This window comes from Corythoichthys intestinalis, chromosome 14 (genome assembly GCF_030265065.1).
Source record: "Corythoichthys intestinalis isolate RoL2023-P3 chromosome 14, ASM3026506v1, whole genome shotgun sequence".
Taxonomy (NCBI): Eukaryota; Metazoa; Chordata; class Actinopteri; order Syngnathiformes; family Syngnathidae; genus Corythoichthys; species Corythoichthys intestinalis.
Genome location: NC_080408.1, coordinates 43,315,163 through 43,332,860, shown reverse-complemented (window position 1 = coordinate 43,332,860; position 17,698 = coordinate 43,315,163). Strand labels below are relative to the sequence as shown.

Sequence of the window (17,698 nt, the reverse complement as noted above, 5' to 3'; positions counted from 1 at the left end):
CAGTATACTGTAATAATAATTTATTTTTGTTTTTTATTACCAAAAATAGTCACTTGCTCTAAACTTTTCTTGAATGACGTATCCATAAACCGTGTGTGATTTAAAAAAAAATCAAAACAACTAGAGAAAAAGACAGAAAACATTCAAGCCCCCCTTTTTCATATTTAGAAATACATTTATATATATTAGGGGTGTAACGGTAACCACAAGTCACGGTTCAGTACAACAGGATAAAAGGATTTTTTCTCAAAGCTTTTAAAAGTTAAAGTTTGTATACCATTACACACTCTTATATAGGTCAAATTTTAAAAAATGTAGATCTAGTTTTCGATTTAGTTATGATCTAGTTTTTTTTTTCAATGAAAAAGACAGTTCAATTCAATCAGTTACTATTAACTTATTTGATGTGAAAGACATTATAGAATGGATCATGTAATAACGTGTGGATTAAAACATGAAAAGTAACATCAGTTACTTTGCCGAGTAACTAATTATTCTTACGTTGAGGTAACTGAGTTACTAATTCAATTACTTTTTGGGAGAAGTAATTTTTAACTGTAATTAATTACTTTCTTAAAGTAAGATTAACAACGCTGTCATGTCGTTTAAGTGTAAATCTGAAAAGTGTCTCTCTGTTGTGTTGCAGATTTCTAAAGCAATTCCTTTAAGGACAAGGCAAGAAAACGGAAAATCAAAATAAACAAGCTTACTGATTGGTTGTCCCTCCAGAAAGTGAATATTGTGAAGAACTTCCCCTTGTTTGGCTCGCAGATTGTCGAGCCAATACTTGATGATACTCTGACGCTCCTAAACCCAATAGAAAACGACAACATGACTCAGGCTGTCTCTCATACATTAAAAATAATATTTTATTTGTAAATACGTTTGATGTCCAACCTGCGATGTAAAAAAGCAGAGCTCGCTCTCTATGTTCTTATAGATGTTGTCCTCTTCACAGCAGAAGCGTCGCATCCCGCCACCAAATTGCGGCTTGACAGCCTTGTGCATGCTCATCTGTTCCGCTCCCCGCAGTAAACTGAGGACAAAAGTGCAGCAGGATTAAACCGGATAGAGAAAAAGCATGGTTTAGAATTGGAGAGTTCTTCGGGGTATTCTGGGGAAAAATAGGACTTTATTCCTATAATAATATCTTTTTGAATCCAATCAAAGTTGTACATATCATTGATAAAATGTTTTATGTTTCCAAAAATCATAAGATCAAGAGTCTTACTTCTCAAATGTTGTTGTGATGAAGAAGGCATACGCTTGGGTATGTTTATGCTGCCGAACTTGAATACTGACTTGAGGGATGCCAACTCGGATCTGATTCAGAAGCCACAGCAAAGTGTGATCATCTATTGAATCTAGAAAGAGAGAACCAAAAAAAAATGCAATATACAATTGCTGGAATGATCATTACCACCAAGAGGCAAGGTTCAGTTAAGTTCAGTGTGGCAGCATTTTCGCATTTCAAATTAAAGAGACATGCTCCTATTGTTAATAGGATGAATCTAATGCTAGACTTTATTTGTTGAACATATATTTGTTCACATCTAAAAAATACAAAAGCTGTCTTTACATAGCTGCCATTCATATTGACGGTCTGGGCTTGATTCCAAGTCTAATATACTTTTACAATACTGTCATTTTAGAGGGAAGTTTGTTCTATTATCAAGCGATCCATTTTCTATGGATTGCTTTGTTCAGGATTACATGCGAGGTAGAATCTTGAGCAACACAAATGAAAGGTAGGGTACATCCTGGATTTATCAAACCTGTATGACGAGATTGACTACTCATTCACTTTCTTATGCCTATATAAATTAAGACTTTAGGTTTTACGTTCGCATCCCAGCATAGCCACAAATGCCGATATTGCAATGCTAAATCCTATGATGCAATGGTGGAGTTAGTTTTTTAACTTAATTGTCTGACATTGGGTGATACAAGGTTGTGAGCTGACATAGAAACCCTTTTTGGGATGTGGATGACAATTTGACAACATTAAATAAAACAAGCCATCTGGCTAAATAGCAAGAGAAGGGCAGTTGTTAAGTGTCTGGTGGATATGTGCTCCTGTCATTTGGTTTTCTAGCAGAAATACCATGCCATGTTTTCAAAGGTTTTTTTTGTGTCTGTATAAAATGGCTGTGACATGCTTTCTTCAGTACCTGGAAATGTCATCAGGATGTCACAGTTTTCTGTTGGAACCATCTTGAGCCAGGACTTCCGAGACAATATGTAGTGTCTGGCCTGCAGAAGCCTCTTTCCAAACAATTTATCTAGAGAGAGGATGTAAAAATGGCATCGTCAAAGAAGGCGCATAGCAAAATATGCATATTAAGCATTAGAATTACAAGCCATAATTGCAGTGAACACAAGGCAAGGCAAATTTATTTGTATAGCACAATTCAACACAAGGCAATTTAAAGTTCTTTATATCACATGAAGATCCTCAAACAGGGATAAAATGATTTGTAAAACTCACATTAAATCATCAAGAGAATAAAAAAAATTGAAATCAGAAATGGAAGTAAAACAAAAAAGGAATGAAAACCAAATAACTTGAAATTTTAAATAGATGGACAGCTATGAATACAATGATCCCAAAAATCATTCTCCATATCGTAACGTTTTTTCCCCTCCTTTTAACTTCTAACATCTATTGCCTAATTCATGTTTAACGTACTGTCACAATATCAAACTACCAATTATTATTATTTTTTTTTTTTCGTTTTATAGTTCAATAACTAAAATGTCAGTTTGGTTGTTAAAAAATGTATCTTTGCTTCATGTATGTGTCTCCCTAGATCATTTTTTCCACAAAAGCTGAATCAAAGCAACTGGATCTGTTGAACTTGTGTTTATTTTTCAAAAATGTTAAATCACTATGTGCAGATACACAGCTGAAATTTTGTTCTATGAAATTTTATCAATTTAGACCCGAGTGTTTTTTTTCTCTTCATTTAGAAGCTAGGGAGCATTTCATAGACCTCTGGTTTTGAAAGCCCTATTCTCTAGTGCCACTGACAGCATTCGACGTCCAATCCATTTGCAACTAGGATTTACTCGCTGTCAGCTCTCCTAGTCAAAATGGATTGGGCGTCTGTCGCTGTGGCAGCAAATGTTAAGAGGTGGATGAAGTCAAATCATTGTACCCTATATTTTACTCTTGTCTTACTAGGGTTGGGCATCGAGCATCGATGGGAATCGGTTCTAATCATCCGATGCTCCCGGAATCGTTTGAACTTTTAAAATTCAATTCCTTGTTTCGATGCCCTGAGCGCCAAGCAGAAAAAAATTGCTCGAGTTCAAAGACTGATATTTATATACAAGTTAAAATTAGCCTCGTGAGAAGTTCATTTTATTTTTTAAAAAATCATTGAGAAGTTAAGAATTTAATATAAACTATGCAATTTTTTTGACCCTGTATTTTTTTTTTAACCTGCCTCTTTAAAGAATCGGAATCGAGAATCGTTCGGAACTGCAATTGAAACGTGGAATTGGAATGGGAACCGGAATCGTTCAATTTCAAACGATGCCCAACCCTATGTGTTACTGTATTATTTTTGTAAATAAACAAACTTAGCGCTGCAGCCCAATGAAGTTGACAAGGGCAATACTGCAAAGGCTTTCCTACTGTAAAGGCTTTCTATCATAAGCGGATATTCCCTGGGGGGCAGGCGCCCCCGGTGGCCGAAAAGTGTCATTGCATGTAATTGACTTTCCTATACAAAATATGATTTTAAAATTAAGAATTTTCCGGTAAAATATTGTCTATGGAATTTCTAAAGCAATAAAACAAAACAAAAAAATGAATGAAATGAACCAAAAAGATATTTTTATAATGAGTCAAAATTATTTTTCGACCAGATTGTGACTAGCACCTTAGACGGTCATTCGTAGGCTTAGCCAAAGCCACCCAAGGACCGAAAAGGCAAGATGGATAGGCTATACGTATTTTTTTTTTTTTAAACCTGTTGCTTTTGAAAGCAACAACAACTACTGAGCAAGAACCAAGGATTGAAAATGTGGCCCATGAAACGTTAGAGACCACCGTCAAAATGGTGAGCGGAGTTTCAATTTGCCTGACTAAAGACGCAAATTGTACAACAGAGCCACAACCGCGGGAGCGCGCACACACAAATTAGGTATGAGGGTTGTCAACTTAAACAATTGAAGGCAGAAAAGAACCACACTTATATATTTTGGACATCGACGTTTGCTAAACTGGAAAAACTCCATACAGGACTTGAGTTACAGTAAGAACAGTTATAGGTCATCCTACAAGTAAAACAGTGAAACATTGCCCTTTTTTAACATTCAGTACGTATGTTACGGTATACGACACAAAAAAAGTTTATTTTTTTGATGGATGTGCCATGTTTTAAAACCTCCTAGATAACTACATCACCAAAACACGGAAATCAAGCAAATCAGTGCAGTGCAGTGGCTCCACCCAGACTAGGGTAACTACATTGGCACGACACCGGTGGGCGTACCATATTCAATGGATGACGATCTTGGCAAAAGTATAGCCTAAGCAGCCTGATTTTAGAATTCCCCTCAAGAATGATGGGAAACAAAAATGCTCATTTTCAATTTATTATGAATATTCTTGTAAGTTAATTTTATTGTCGACACTGCGTTTCGGGGTCATCAACATATTGTGCCCCCCTCCCCCAAAAGTCAAACTCCGCCTATGCTTTCTATCCTTATTTAATTTTGTGTTGGGTACACCTGTGGACCACCACCCTGAGAGGCCCGTTTGAAGCTTTAACGTACACCGTGTCCAGACTGTATAGCATCTGAGACAACCACCATTTCATTACACCACATCTGGTCCCGCTGGGAGTCATTCAGTACCATAAACTGCACGAAAATGCAACCCTCAGCCCACCACCACCAAGTACGTATGATGACCCAGCTTCCCACTCTTTCTGTCCACTTACCGAGCACTCCGTATGTTGCTGAAGCCGGTCCCCGATGATGGTCGTCGGTCCCAGGCTGCAGCTCTGCCGCGGGCGTTCTCTCCATCCTCTCCGCTGCACCGTGCTGCTTGTCTGCAACCTCGGTGTCAGCTACTCCGACGCCCGAAGCGTGCATGCTGCACATGTTATCCAGACACAAGACGACAGTTTAATACACCACCATTGCATGGGATGATGGAAAGACCCATGTGATGTTGACGCGGGGGGAGGAGGAGGAACATGATCATGGAAATGACACGTTAAGGAGCCCCAGTCGTGACAGGCTGGTGACGACAGAGGACGGGGAACACTGTTTTTGTATGTATTAATGGTGCACATCGAAATTGCATTGTAACCATACAGAACACTTCAACAAACACACTTGCACTGTAAAAACATCCATTTTAATTTTTTGATAGGGCAGTGTGGATAACAGGTATAACAGTTTGCATTCTGCCATCTAGTGGAAAAGCTTTTCACTGTTGTGAAAATCACTATAAATCGCTGACAACGACGCATTTGATGAAAATAAAATACGCTTAAGTGAAATAAGACAATTTGATGCAAAGAGGGTAGAAAAAAAACTGCATGAGTGTGGCGAATTAGCTGTCAATTTGGAAGGTGTATTTACCACATTCATTGCCATAAGAATGCTACAGATCCAATCTATGGGATTGAGACAATTCAAGTGGATTGGATTTTTAAAATGTGAGTGGATGCCAACTATCTCATTTTTTTTGGTTCAGTCTAACCAGTGGCGTCGTTAGGGGTGTTTTAGGGGGGGCTTCAGTCCCCTTGAAAAATTCTTAAAGCCCCCTAAATAATTAGTTTTATTAAAAAAATATATATATATATATACAAAAAATGCTCATATATTCACTATGAAGTTACCAGAATATTAGTTGTATTGAGTTCATTTTGTCTACACTTCTAAATTATGAATTTTTCTTTTATCCCAATTGTTTGAGGTTCTTTTATTTACCTGACATGTCTGGGCGACTACTTCCGGAAGTAGTCGCCAAAACGTCAGGTAAATAAAACAACAACAACAAAAATTAGTCTGGGATAAAATAAAAATTCATAATAATTTCCCTGGATATTGGTTTAAATCAATAATCATATAACCTGTCATTATTAACGTAAATATGGTCATAAATCAGTCAATTTCCCCTTACCTCATAGAGTAAGGTAGCGAGCCCCTTCAGTGCGTCGCTATTCAATCCATTCCACTTGTTCATATGGAGAATTATGCCCACATCTCTGAAAATACAGTCCGCCTTTTCCCTGTGACCTAGCTAGCAGTCGGTAGTACTTTTTTTTTTTCTTTTTCGCAGCCGACCTCTGTGCACATCTTACCATTTGTTGTTTTGCGGTCAAAAGTTCTATCCCAGCTCTGAAATAAAGCTGCTACTTAGCTGCTGCTAGCTAGTTAGTCTGAAATGCATTGTGAAGGTCTTAGTGGAGTTAAGTGTGCAATCTTGTTATAGCTATCTTTGGGGTGACTTCCTTCTGGAGCATCAGCTGTGTTTCTCACTTTACGCAGATGAGTACAGCAGCTGAGCGCTGAGCTATGATTATCATCGATTGATAGTCATAATAATACACTAATAATAATCAGTCCACCACCTTTATGGACCTGTAGCAGTCAGAGCAGAGGAGCAAAGAGGGTGACAGGGGAGAGACCACTACTTAAAAGGTGAGTAGGAGATTAATGATTAGAAAGTGGAGAAAGCCAAGAAGATGATTATACTGCATATATGGCATACATACCCCCCTCCCGCCCCCCACACACACCCCTACACACCCATATACTGTACAGGCCAGAAGTTTGGACACTCCTTCTCATTAGTGCGGTTTCTTTATTTCCATGACTATTTACATGTAAACAAACCCCCCTGTTCTTAACACCTAGTGACGCCCCTGTATAAATATCATAGGCGGAGTTTGACTTCTGGGCTGGGGGGGCACAACATGTTGATGAGCCCAAAACACAGTGTCACCAATAAAATTAACTCACAAGAATTTATAATAATAAGTTGAAAATGAGCGTTTTTTTGTGTGTTTTGTTTCCCTTGTTTCCCTTTCTAAACCAGGCTGCTTAGGACAGCTATACTTTTCGCCAAGATTGTCATCCATTGAATATGGTACACCCGCCGCTGTCGTGCCAATGTAGTAACCCCAGTCAAAAATTGTATTCCCTGGGCGAAGCCATAAGAAGTTAGATTTGTGTCTTCATTTTTCGATCAAAAAAAAAAAATGTGAATGCAAAAATAAATTTGAAAAAAAAAAAAAAATGCATTTGAAAGCTATTTTTATCAGATTTTTTTTTTTTTTTTTGATTGAAGTCAATTTTTTTGATTGAAGCAACTTTTTTGATTGAAGTAATGCTGTTTTGCGTTTGGGCCACATTTTGGCTTGGACATTTGTGTCATTAATAATCATTCATAAGATAAGTTGCTTCATACAAAAAAAATATATTTTCAAAAGAAAATTCACTTCAATCAAAAAAAAAAAAAAATTAATCATAGAAAAAAAGTTTTTGAATGCGAAAACATATTTGAGACTCAAAAATTTGCATTTGAACACTTAATTTTTCATTTCAAAAAAGTTTTGATTGTAGCAATCCTTTTTGTGTTTGGGCCATATTATTGGTAGGGCATTTGTGAGTAAATCATTCAATCGCCCAAAAAGTTGATTCAATCATAAAAAAATATTTTCAATCAAAGAAAAAAAATAGGAATAAGCGGCATGGAAAATGAATGAATGAATAAAATTGCCCTAAGTATCTTGGGGTCTTGTTCACGAGTGAGGGTAGGAGGGAGCGGGAGATTGACAGGCGGATCGGTGCAGCGTCTGCAGTGATGCGGACTCTGCACCGGTCTGTTGTGGTGACGAAGGAGCTGAGCCAAAAGGCGAAGCTCTCGATTTACCGGTCGATCTACGTTCCTACCCTCACCTATGGTCACGAGCAGTGGGTCGTGACCGAAAGAACAAGATCCCGGATACAAGCGGCCGAAATGAGTTTCCTCCGCAGGGTGTCCGGGCTCTCCTTTAGAGATAGGGTGAGAAGCCCGGTCATCCGGGAGGGGCTTGGTGTCGAGCCGTTACTCCTCCGCGTTGAGAGGAGCCAGTTGAGGTGGCTCGGGCATCTGGTTCGGATGCCTCCTGGACTCCTCCCTGGAGAGGTGTTCCGGGCATGTCCCGCCGGCGGGAGGCCCCGGGGTCGACCAAGGACACGCTGGAGAGACTATGTCGCTCGGCTGGCCTGGGAACGCCTTGGAATCCCGCCGGAGAAGCTGGCTGAAGTGGCTGGGGAGAGGGAAGTCTTGGCTTCCCTGCTAAAGCTGCTGCCCCCGCGACCCAACCCCGGACTAAGCGGAAGATAATGGATGGATGGACGGAAAATTGCCCTCCCCATTTTTTTTGGGGGGGGGGGGCGTGATATGCAAAGCAAATGACCGTCTAAAGTGCTAGTAACATGATCTGTTCGAAATATAATTTAGACCCATTATAAAAATATCTTTTTTTGTTCATTTCATTCATTTTTGTTGTTTTCTTGCTTTACAACTTTTATATATATATGTAGGAAAGTCAATTACATGCAATGACACTTTTCGGCCACCGGGGGGGGGGTGCTGGTCCCTCTGCCCCTTAAACTCCGCTTATGATAAGTATACTGTATATGTATATAAAATATCAATCTTTGTTAGCTGTTTGTGAAGTTTTGTGCATGTTCACTTACATCCCGTGTAACTCCTGGGGGATATTAGCCCCCCCCCCGTTCTTAAAACCTAGTGACGCCCCTGAATCTAACCTTTACCTGACCTACTAGCAGAATGATTTATCAGTTATTTTTGTTATTCTCATCAAATTTAATATTTTGTGAATTTGCTATCACAGTAGAGATTACTTTTATTGCTGTACTGCTTCTTTGCAAATCACGTAAGAGATCAAATTTGAACTGTAAAACGCTATGTCGAGTTGAACAATCAATGAGTCCAATTCCCACTAGGAGGAGCCAGAGAATAAATTTGAGGACTAACAACATTTTACGTGCATATTCAGTCATTCTAGCGACACTCGCTTGCCCGTAGTAATATACAAACTACAGTATATTAAACCACCTATAATTTCACAGTTGATTTAGTCCAGGAAATTTATTATTGGCCAGGATATGATCCTACATTTTTGATGACTATTGTCACATTAACTATATATATAGATATATTTTTTTTACCAGAATATGACAACATACTGTACACGACATACTTTCTTCAGTATCTGATGTTTGTCCCGGGTTGATGAAAACCTGCGGAAGCCTAATCCCATGCGATGTGGCTTTAGCTTTATTACATGTTCCTAACGAAGCAGATGCTCAGTAATCTTGCGTGTGGTGAAACCATTACAGAAGGTGATGGATTATATGACACAACTAAGTAAGGCAGTGTGTAAATGGACGATACGAGCTGCTTTGAGTAAAAATAAAATAAAATAAAATAAAATAAAATAAAATACAGTACAGTGGTACCTCAACATACGAAAACATTTGTTTTCAAAACCTACAAGATAAACATTTTGAAAAATTCCAAAATATTTTTGGGGATTTTATGATCAAATATAAATTACAATATTTTAACATAATTTAGATTATACTACCATTCACAATAAATACAGTGGGGCAAATAAGTATTTAGTCAACCACTAATTGTGCACGTTCTCCCACTTGAAAATATTAGAGAGGCCTGTAATTGTCAACATGGTTAAACCTCAACCATGAGAGACAGAATGTGGAAAAAGAAAAAAACAGAAAATCACATTGTTTGATTTTCAAAGAATTTATTTGCAAATCATGGTGGAAAATAAGTATTTGGTCAATACCAAAAGTTCATCTCAATACTTTGTTATGTACCCTTTGTTGGCAACAACGGAGGCCAAACGTTTTCTGTAACTCTTCACAAGCTTTTCATACACTGTTGCTGGTATTTTGGCCCATTCCTCCAGGCAGATCTCTTCTACAGCAGTGATGTTTTGCGGCTGTCGTTGGGCAACACGGACTTTCAACCCCCTCAACAGATTTTCTATGGGGTTGAGATCTGGAGACTGGCTAGGCCACTCCAGGACCTTGAAATGCTTCTTACGAAGCCACTCCTTTGTTGCCCTGGCTGTGTGTTTGGGATCATTGTCATGCTGAAAGACCCAGCCACGTCTCATCTTCAATGCCCTTGCTGATGGAAGGAGATTTTCACTCAAAATCTCTCCATACATGGCCCCATTCATTCTTTCCTTTACACAGATCAGTTGTCCTGGCAGATAAACAGCCCCAAAGCATGATGTTTCCACCCCCATGCTTCACTGTGGGTATGGTGTTCTACGGATGCAATTCAGTATTCTTTCTCCTCCAAACATGAGAACCTGTGTTTCTACCATACACTTTTATTTTGGTTTTATCTGACCATAACACATTCTCCCAGTCCTCTTCTGGATCATCCAAATGCTCTCTAGCGAACTCCAGACAGACCTTGATGTGTACTGGCTTCAGCAGGCGGACACGTCTGGCAGTGCAGGATTAGAGTCCCTGGCTGCGCATTGTGTTACTGATAGTAGCCTTAGTTACTGTGGTCCCAGCTCTCTGTAGGTCATTCACTAGGTCCCCCCGTGTGGTTTTGGGATTTTTGCTCACCGTTCTTGTTATCATTTTGACGCCACGGGGTGAGATCTTGCATGGAGCCCCAGATTGAGGGAGATTATCAGTGGTGTTGTATGTCTTCCATTTTCTAATAATTGCTCCCACAGTTGATTTCGTTACACCAAGCGTTTTACCTATTGCAGATTCAGTCTTCCCAGCCTGGTGCAGGTCTACAGTTTGGTGTCAGGTGTCCTTCGACAGCTATTTGGTCTTGGCCATAGTGGAATTTGGAGTGTGACTGACTGAGGTTGTAGACAGGTGTCTTTTATACCGATAATGAGTTAAAACAGGTGTCATTAATACAGGTAATGAGTGGAGCCTCGTTAGACCTCGTTAGAAGAAGTTAGACCTCTTTGACAGCCAGAAATCTTGTTTGTAGGTGACCAAATACTTATTATCCACTCTAATTTGGAAATAAATTCTTTAAAAATCAAACAATGTGATTTTCAGGGTTTTTTTTCTTCCACATTCTGTCTCTCATGGTTGATGTTTACCCATGTTGACAATTACAGGCCTCTCTAATCTTTTCAAGTATGAGAACTTGCACAATTGGTGGTTGACTAAATACTTATTTGCCCTACTGTATTTTCCTTCATTTCCATCTTAATTTCAATAGTAAGCCTCATTTTTTTTTTCACCACTTGCACTAACATTCTTGAAACCTATGTTGATTTCTCTCACAAGAAAATCCCCCGTACATCCGTCTTGCGGGAAAACAAAGAATCTGCGCTGCTGTCATAAATCGTCGTATTTCAAGCATGTCGTCGGATGTAGAAACAAATGGAGAGTCTATTTTCACATCGTATGTCAAAAAGATCGTGTGTCGAAGCGATCATATGTCAAGGTACCACTGTACTACTTTACAAACAATACTTTTCACATATAATGTTGGTCTCTTGTTACGTTGACAATACATTCTTTGATATTATCTTTTTTTTGTCTGTGTTAAGGAATTACTTCTCAACATATGGCTCTCAGATGTTGATATATAGCTTAAGCTTTATTATTGTACAAGTGTTATCTAAAAATTCATAATTCAGAGCAAAGCTGTCTACATCTTGAGGAGAGGAAGGGCAGGCAGGCAGACGTTCTAAAGGGTAAAGCTGTTCTTCAAAAGCTACAATGTAACATTTAATTGTTTAAAAGCGCAGCCTGGCCACCCACGCTTCATAATATGATGTATTTTGACATATTTTGTCTTACAATCAAGGGACCATTGTTTTACCAGTCAACCCCGCCTTCCAGTATCATAACAGTCCTCTGAGCTCTGCCACGTCAGAGCATCATTGTACTCCACGTGTGATGGATGTTCTCCTTGTGATCATAAGTAAACTTTTAAAAGACTTCTGGAGTGAGAGCCTTTTTCTTCTAAAAATAAAGGGAGAACGGATTTTCTCCCCTGACAAGAATTTTATATATATATATATATATATATATATATATATATATATATATATATATATATATATATATATATATATATACATACAGTGGTACCTCTACATACGATCGCTTCGACACACGAACTTTTCGACATCCGACGTAAAATTTGACTCGCCATTTGTTTCTACATCCGACGACATGCTCGAAATACGACGACAATGGCAGCACCGCAGACGAATGCACGGCGGATTTTCTTGTGTGACAAATCAACACAGGTTTCAGAAAAGGTTGGTACAGGTGGTGAAACAAGGAAAAAGTTGACGCTTACCTTCTAAATGAAGATGCAAATGACAGAAAAATATGAGCGTGGGGTGAAATGGCTCAACAATACATCTCCACGGTCCTCCTCCGACCATCGTTCGCCAGTCTTTATAAGTTAAGCTGACAATTCTTATTGTGGTAACATCTCCAGAGAAATCGCCAGCTTCGCCACGTTTTCATCATTTCTTTCACAACTTATTCAACACAAAACGCCTGCTGTCTGCCGCAATTGACGATGTTCTCAAGAAAGCATTGAAAGCGAAAGTAAACTCTCACCAGCTCCCCTCCCTCTTTGTCACGTCAGCCCCGCGGTGCCTTCAGGTACAGAAAAAAACGTCCGCCTTATTAGAACCCGTTTCGTTACACTATTACTGGAATTATTATTATTATATTATTAATCCGATTTTTATTTATTATTTATTTGTTTTGCTATATGTAATTGCCATTTGTAATAGTACCAGCAGTATTTTTTAAGGATTTAGTGTAGGTTTTTGGGCTGTGGAACGAATTAATGGAATTATAATGTATTCCTATGGGAAAATCCTGCTCGACATACGACCATTTCGACTTACAAACAAGGTCCTGGAACGGATTAATTTCGTATGTAGAGGTACCACTGTATATATAAATATATATATATATATAAACTTTATGCTTTGTTTCATTCTACAATGGTACTGTGAGATATGAGTGAGATTGAGAGTTTCGCACGAATGTCACTTTTGCTTTAACTTGATGTAGGGAAAATTTTGAAATACGAGTGTGAGATGGTGACGCAAATTTAACTCCTCAACAAGTAGCAGTCTTAAAAAAACTTGAAGTTGTTTACTACCAGGTTACCGTAAAAAATAAAGGGTTGTATACGCATTTAAAACAACATTACTCTGGCTTAGCAAGCGCTCAGTATTTCAACTCTCATACAGAATCCAGGCTGTTGACATCACACAGTATGCACTCACAGTCAGATCTATAAATATTGAGACACTGACACAACTCTAATCTCTGTCTTTGAACAGGGTGCGATGCCTTTAAATGTGTTGTAATTCCTAAGTAAATTCTCTCAAATGATGAATGAAATCTACGTACTATACTTCGTGTTCAGTCCATTGCTGTGGTGCTTATAGCCAAAAAGATAAGAAATGCATCTATGTCCCATTTATGGACCTCACTGTGGTAACCCATGCCAACCCCAGAACTTTACAACTAAAAACGGACGGTATTAATGGCTGTTACATAAGGCATGTAAAAGCAGCTAACGACTGAGTTCTTTCCCCTCCATAATTCTCCTGCTGAAGGAGGTTAAGGTCACTGAGAGTGAAATAAGAAGAATCCCACGTCTCAGGCTATACTGTATTTCCCTTCCCAGTTCAATGACTTTACCAGGCTAAGCCATGGGACCGAAAGACAGTGCAAGCAAATAGGAAATGCAATTAGAAATGGCTGCATAAGAGAACATTTGCAACCACAGACAAAAGAGGTCAGAATTGTACAACCCCAGGTGAGGAAGGATGTCGCAATCATTAGCATCCATTCCCTTTCCTGCACAAGGAGGGCCTGTGAGGCAGTCGGCCAGGCTCCTACACAATAGACCCCATAATGTTCGTCATGCCGGGTGTCACTGCTGAGAGGCGACATCCCATAGTCACAGCCGGAGACCAGTCTGACAAAAATTTTCAATTATTTCCACCCGTTCAACCTTGTTTCCTAAAAACTTTTTGTGCCAAGGCACACATTTCACACTTCAAAAGTGTCTCAGCACGATAAAAAAAACTGAAATGTCACAAAGTGTACAAATACACTGGAATCATGACAATCTTGATTTTTCAATCTTAAAGGGATCCACGGAGAGAAAGACATGTAGTTCTTAAAATATAAATGTTAGGACGACCTATAATAATTTGAGATTAAAACCCCTCCTAATGTTTTCGTTTTAATAAAATGTGTAAAATTTTAAATAAAAAAATAAAGTAGTAGCTCTCCATTGTTGTTGACGACACAGGGCGGTGACGTCACATGGCCACGCAGCCGTACTTCACAGTGTCACTCTTTAACTATGTAAGGTAGTGATTTAAATGCACTACAAGGTGTCAATGGCGAGTTTTAAATTAATAAAAGCTCAAGCAAATGACTGCGTTTTGTCCCCCGACTGACGCCGTAGCTTCCTGTTTAGTATGGGTCCATTGTGATTTACGTTCATTTGAGTGTTGTCTTCACGACAAACAAGACTCCTGATAAAGGCTCCCAGCATCATAGTTTGTATATTGTGACAAAATACTGCCATCCAGTGTATTTGTAGACTTAAACGTGTTGCTAAAATGTTTAAATAGAGTTTGACCAAAGTCTGAGTATGTTTTATTGTGTATTTTGCATTCTATTTTGATTGTGAATGCCAGTTCTCTTTGCATTGTTAACTATGTGAGTATAGGGGGCACTTTAATACAGATTGAACCACTTTTCTTTTTGTGAACATTATTTTTTTTTGAGAGATATGTTATTTTTGTTGTATTTTTACGATTTACGTATATATATATATATATATATATATATATATATATATATATATATATATACATATACATATACATATACACTATACATTATGTTTGTTGTGAAGGAGTTGCCGAAGCTTATGCTAATAAACGGCGCAAGCTACGAGCTATGAATCTCTCTCCTCTCCTTTCTCTCTGCCTTACACCCCACTGTGGATTAAAGGAAAACTACGGCGTCAGTCAAGGGACAAAACGCACTCATTAGCTTGAGCCCTAATTAATTTAAAACTCGCCATTGACACCTTGTGGCGTGTTTAAATCATTACCTTACATAATTAAAGAGTGATATATATATATATATATATATATATATATATATATATATATATATATATATATATATATATATTAGGGGTGTCAAACGATTAAAATTTTTAATCGAGTTAATTACAGCTTAAAAATTAATTAATCGTAATTAATCGCAATTAATCGCAATTCAAACCATGTTTAAAGTATGCCATATAGAAAAATATTTTTTTTTAAAAATTTTAAATAGTAAATTATTGTTGGAATGAAAAGATAAGACACAAAATGGATATATACATACAACATACTGTACATAAGTGCTGTATTTGTTTATTATAACAATAAATCCACAAATGGCATTATTGACATTCTTTGTTTAAGTGATCCATGGATAGTAAGACCTGTAGTTCATAAAAGACAAATGTTATAGTTACAAGTTATAGAAATTTTATATTAAAACCCCTCTTCATATTTTCGTTTTAATAAAATTTGTACAATTTTCAATCAAAAGTAGAGTTAATATAATAATAATAAGTATAAAAATAACAATAATAAGAATTGAGTGACCAAACTCTGAGTAATGCCAGTTTACTTTGCATTGTTGTGAGAATAGGGCCTCATTACTATAGACTGAAGTGCTTTTCTTTTTGTGAACATTATTTTTTTTGAGAGATAGCAATATTATTTTTGTTGTGCTTTCACTAAATCAGTGCTTCTCAATTATTTTCTGTTACGCCCCCCCAAGGAAGACGTAAATGTTTCGCGCCCCCCCCAAACTCTCTGCCGCCACTGTAAATAGTATCATTTGTCCATAAAATTACTATTATAAATACGCATCTGCCTAACATTGTGTCCTTTTTTTCTAATAAAGAAAAAAAGTAACATAGATCAACTTATAATAAAGTATAACCTTATTAACATTGTTTTGTTTGAAACAGAGAAGACTTGACGCGCATCAATTAGCCTGAATTTTAAAAAAAAGTCACATCCAAACTGTAAAAAATACACTCAAGGTACATTTTTGACCATTTGATACAGAAAAATAAAATGTAATAAAATCAGTAAATAATAAAAAATTAAAATTGATTAGAAACATTCACTCATGAGGACAATATGCCAAAAAATTTGACCGAAAAAACAAAACTGAATAAAAGAAAAAAAGAGTGTCCTTGGACAGAAGGACAGTTTTTATTTTTGCTGCTCACAGTATTTACCTCCTTTGAAATGGTGTGGAGTTATTTTGTAATGAGCATGCTAACACTGACAAAGCAGGACGATTGTTGGCAATATTCGGCACGTTCTAAAAGGCAAACGGCACGAAAAAAGCGCATTCTCGGCGGCCGAGGTAGAACCGTAGGTGAGGGCGGTCGTCGTGACGATCCCAAGCCAAAAATGGCACTTCTTGGGCGGCGACGTGAGAACCGGACAAGACAGTGGGTCGCTGCGTGAGTGAGTCCGGTCGGAAAACGGCTTTCGAAAATGGCGGCGGGACACTGCTCTTCATACCTGTTTTCTGTGTGTGCTTAGTGCTCTTCCTTAGTTCAAAAATACTGCGTGCACTCTGAAAATGAGAGCGCCACTGCCACCCACTGAGTGGATGTGCAAGTACACTTTATTCCAGTACGGCAAAAAAAAAAAAAAAAAAAAAAGCATGTTCCTCGAGGTCACATGCGCCCCCTCTGGCATCGCTCTGAGACAGTCAGGAAATTAGAATATTGTGTATTCTAATTTCCTGAGACAGTCCTGTATATATACACAGGACTGTCTCAAAAAATTAGAATATTGTGTATTCTAATTTCCTGAGACAGTCCAGTAGATTTTACTTTTAAAAATGTGTACTGTGTATATGACTAGTTTATGATTTCATGTCATCAAAATTTGCTACATTTATTTCTCCTAAGTCATCGTCATCTGATGTCGCAAACGGAAGAAATTCAGCATCTGGCAGGCCTCATAGGATCTCTTTAGTCGTCATCGCTGGACTTGCATCACTTGTGTCATCATATGACTGGACCCACTCTCTCTTGATTTTGGGAAACTGGGTGGTGACTGACTTGCAACGCTTTTTTCATCGTGTTGAGGGTTTCCGCCGCTTAATTTTTTATGTTTGGCTTCCTGGACAAAAAAACAAAACAAAATTACAGCAGCATGAAAATATTGAATGAATTCTAATTTTAATTTAATAATTTTTAATAATTTAATGGTGATCAAATAATAATCAAAGCAGCAGCTATTTGATGCTATTGTTCCCTCTTCAAGTAGGCAGACCTTGATGTTGATGCTGTAGTACAATAGTCATTGTTTTATTGAGATGTATTTGGTACATTAGGGCCTGGCAGGTGGATTGTTTTATATATAGGCTTTATATTTACCCTGTGACAGGCCAAAAAACAACGAGCCAAGGACCTATTTGGTGCTAGGGACATTTGAATTTACATACCTATCGATATAGTAATAAAATCACATGAGTAGACGACCTGTCAACAAACCTATCTACTTATGACCAGTGTTGTTAATAACGGCATTAGAATATAACGGCGTTA

At 37.9% G+C, this 17,698-nt stretch overlaps 1 protein-coding gene across 4 annotated transcripts in view; it reads right to left on the bottom strand.

Annotated features, from left to right (window-relative positions):
- ano8a (anoctamin 8a) overlaps positions 1-17,698 on the bottom strand; it is a 57,319-nt gene that overhangs the window by 16,034 nt on the left and 23,587 nt on the right. For 3 of the 4 annotated variants that reach the window (XM_057857238.1, XM_057857237.1, XM_057857235.1), the window contains exons 1-5: positions 4,953-5,203; positions 2,172-2,282; positions 1,232-1,364; positions 898-1,036; positions 711-807 (exon numbers count right to left, since the gene is read on the bottom strand). In XM_057857238.1, coding sequence (XP_057713221.1) covers positions 711-807; positions 898-1,036; positions 1,232-1,364; positions 2,172-2,282; positions 4,953-5,115 — 643 coding nt within the window. In that variant the 5' untranslated portion in view covers positions 5,116-5,203. Of the gene's footprint in view, positions 1-710; positions 808-897; positions 1,037-1,231; positions 1,365-2,171; positions 2,283-4,952; positions 5,204-17,698 lie in introns of those variants that run through there. The other variant, XM_057857236.1, reaches the window with a different exon arrangement.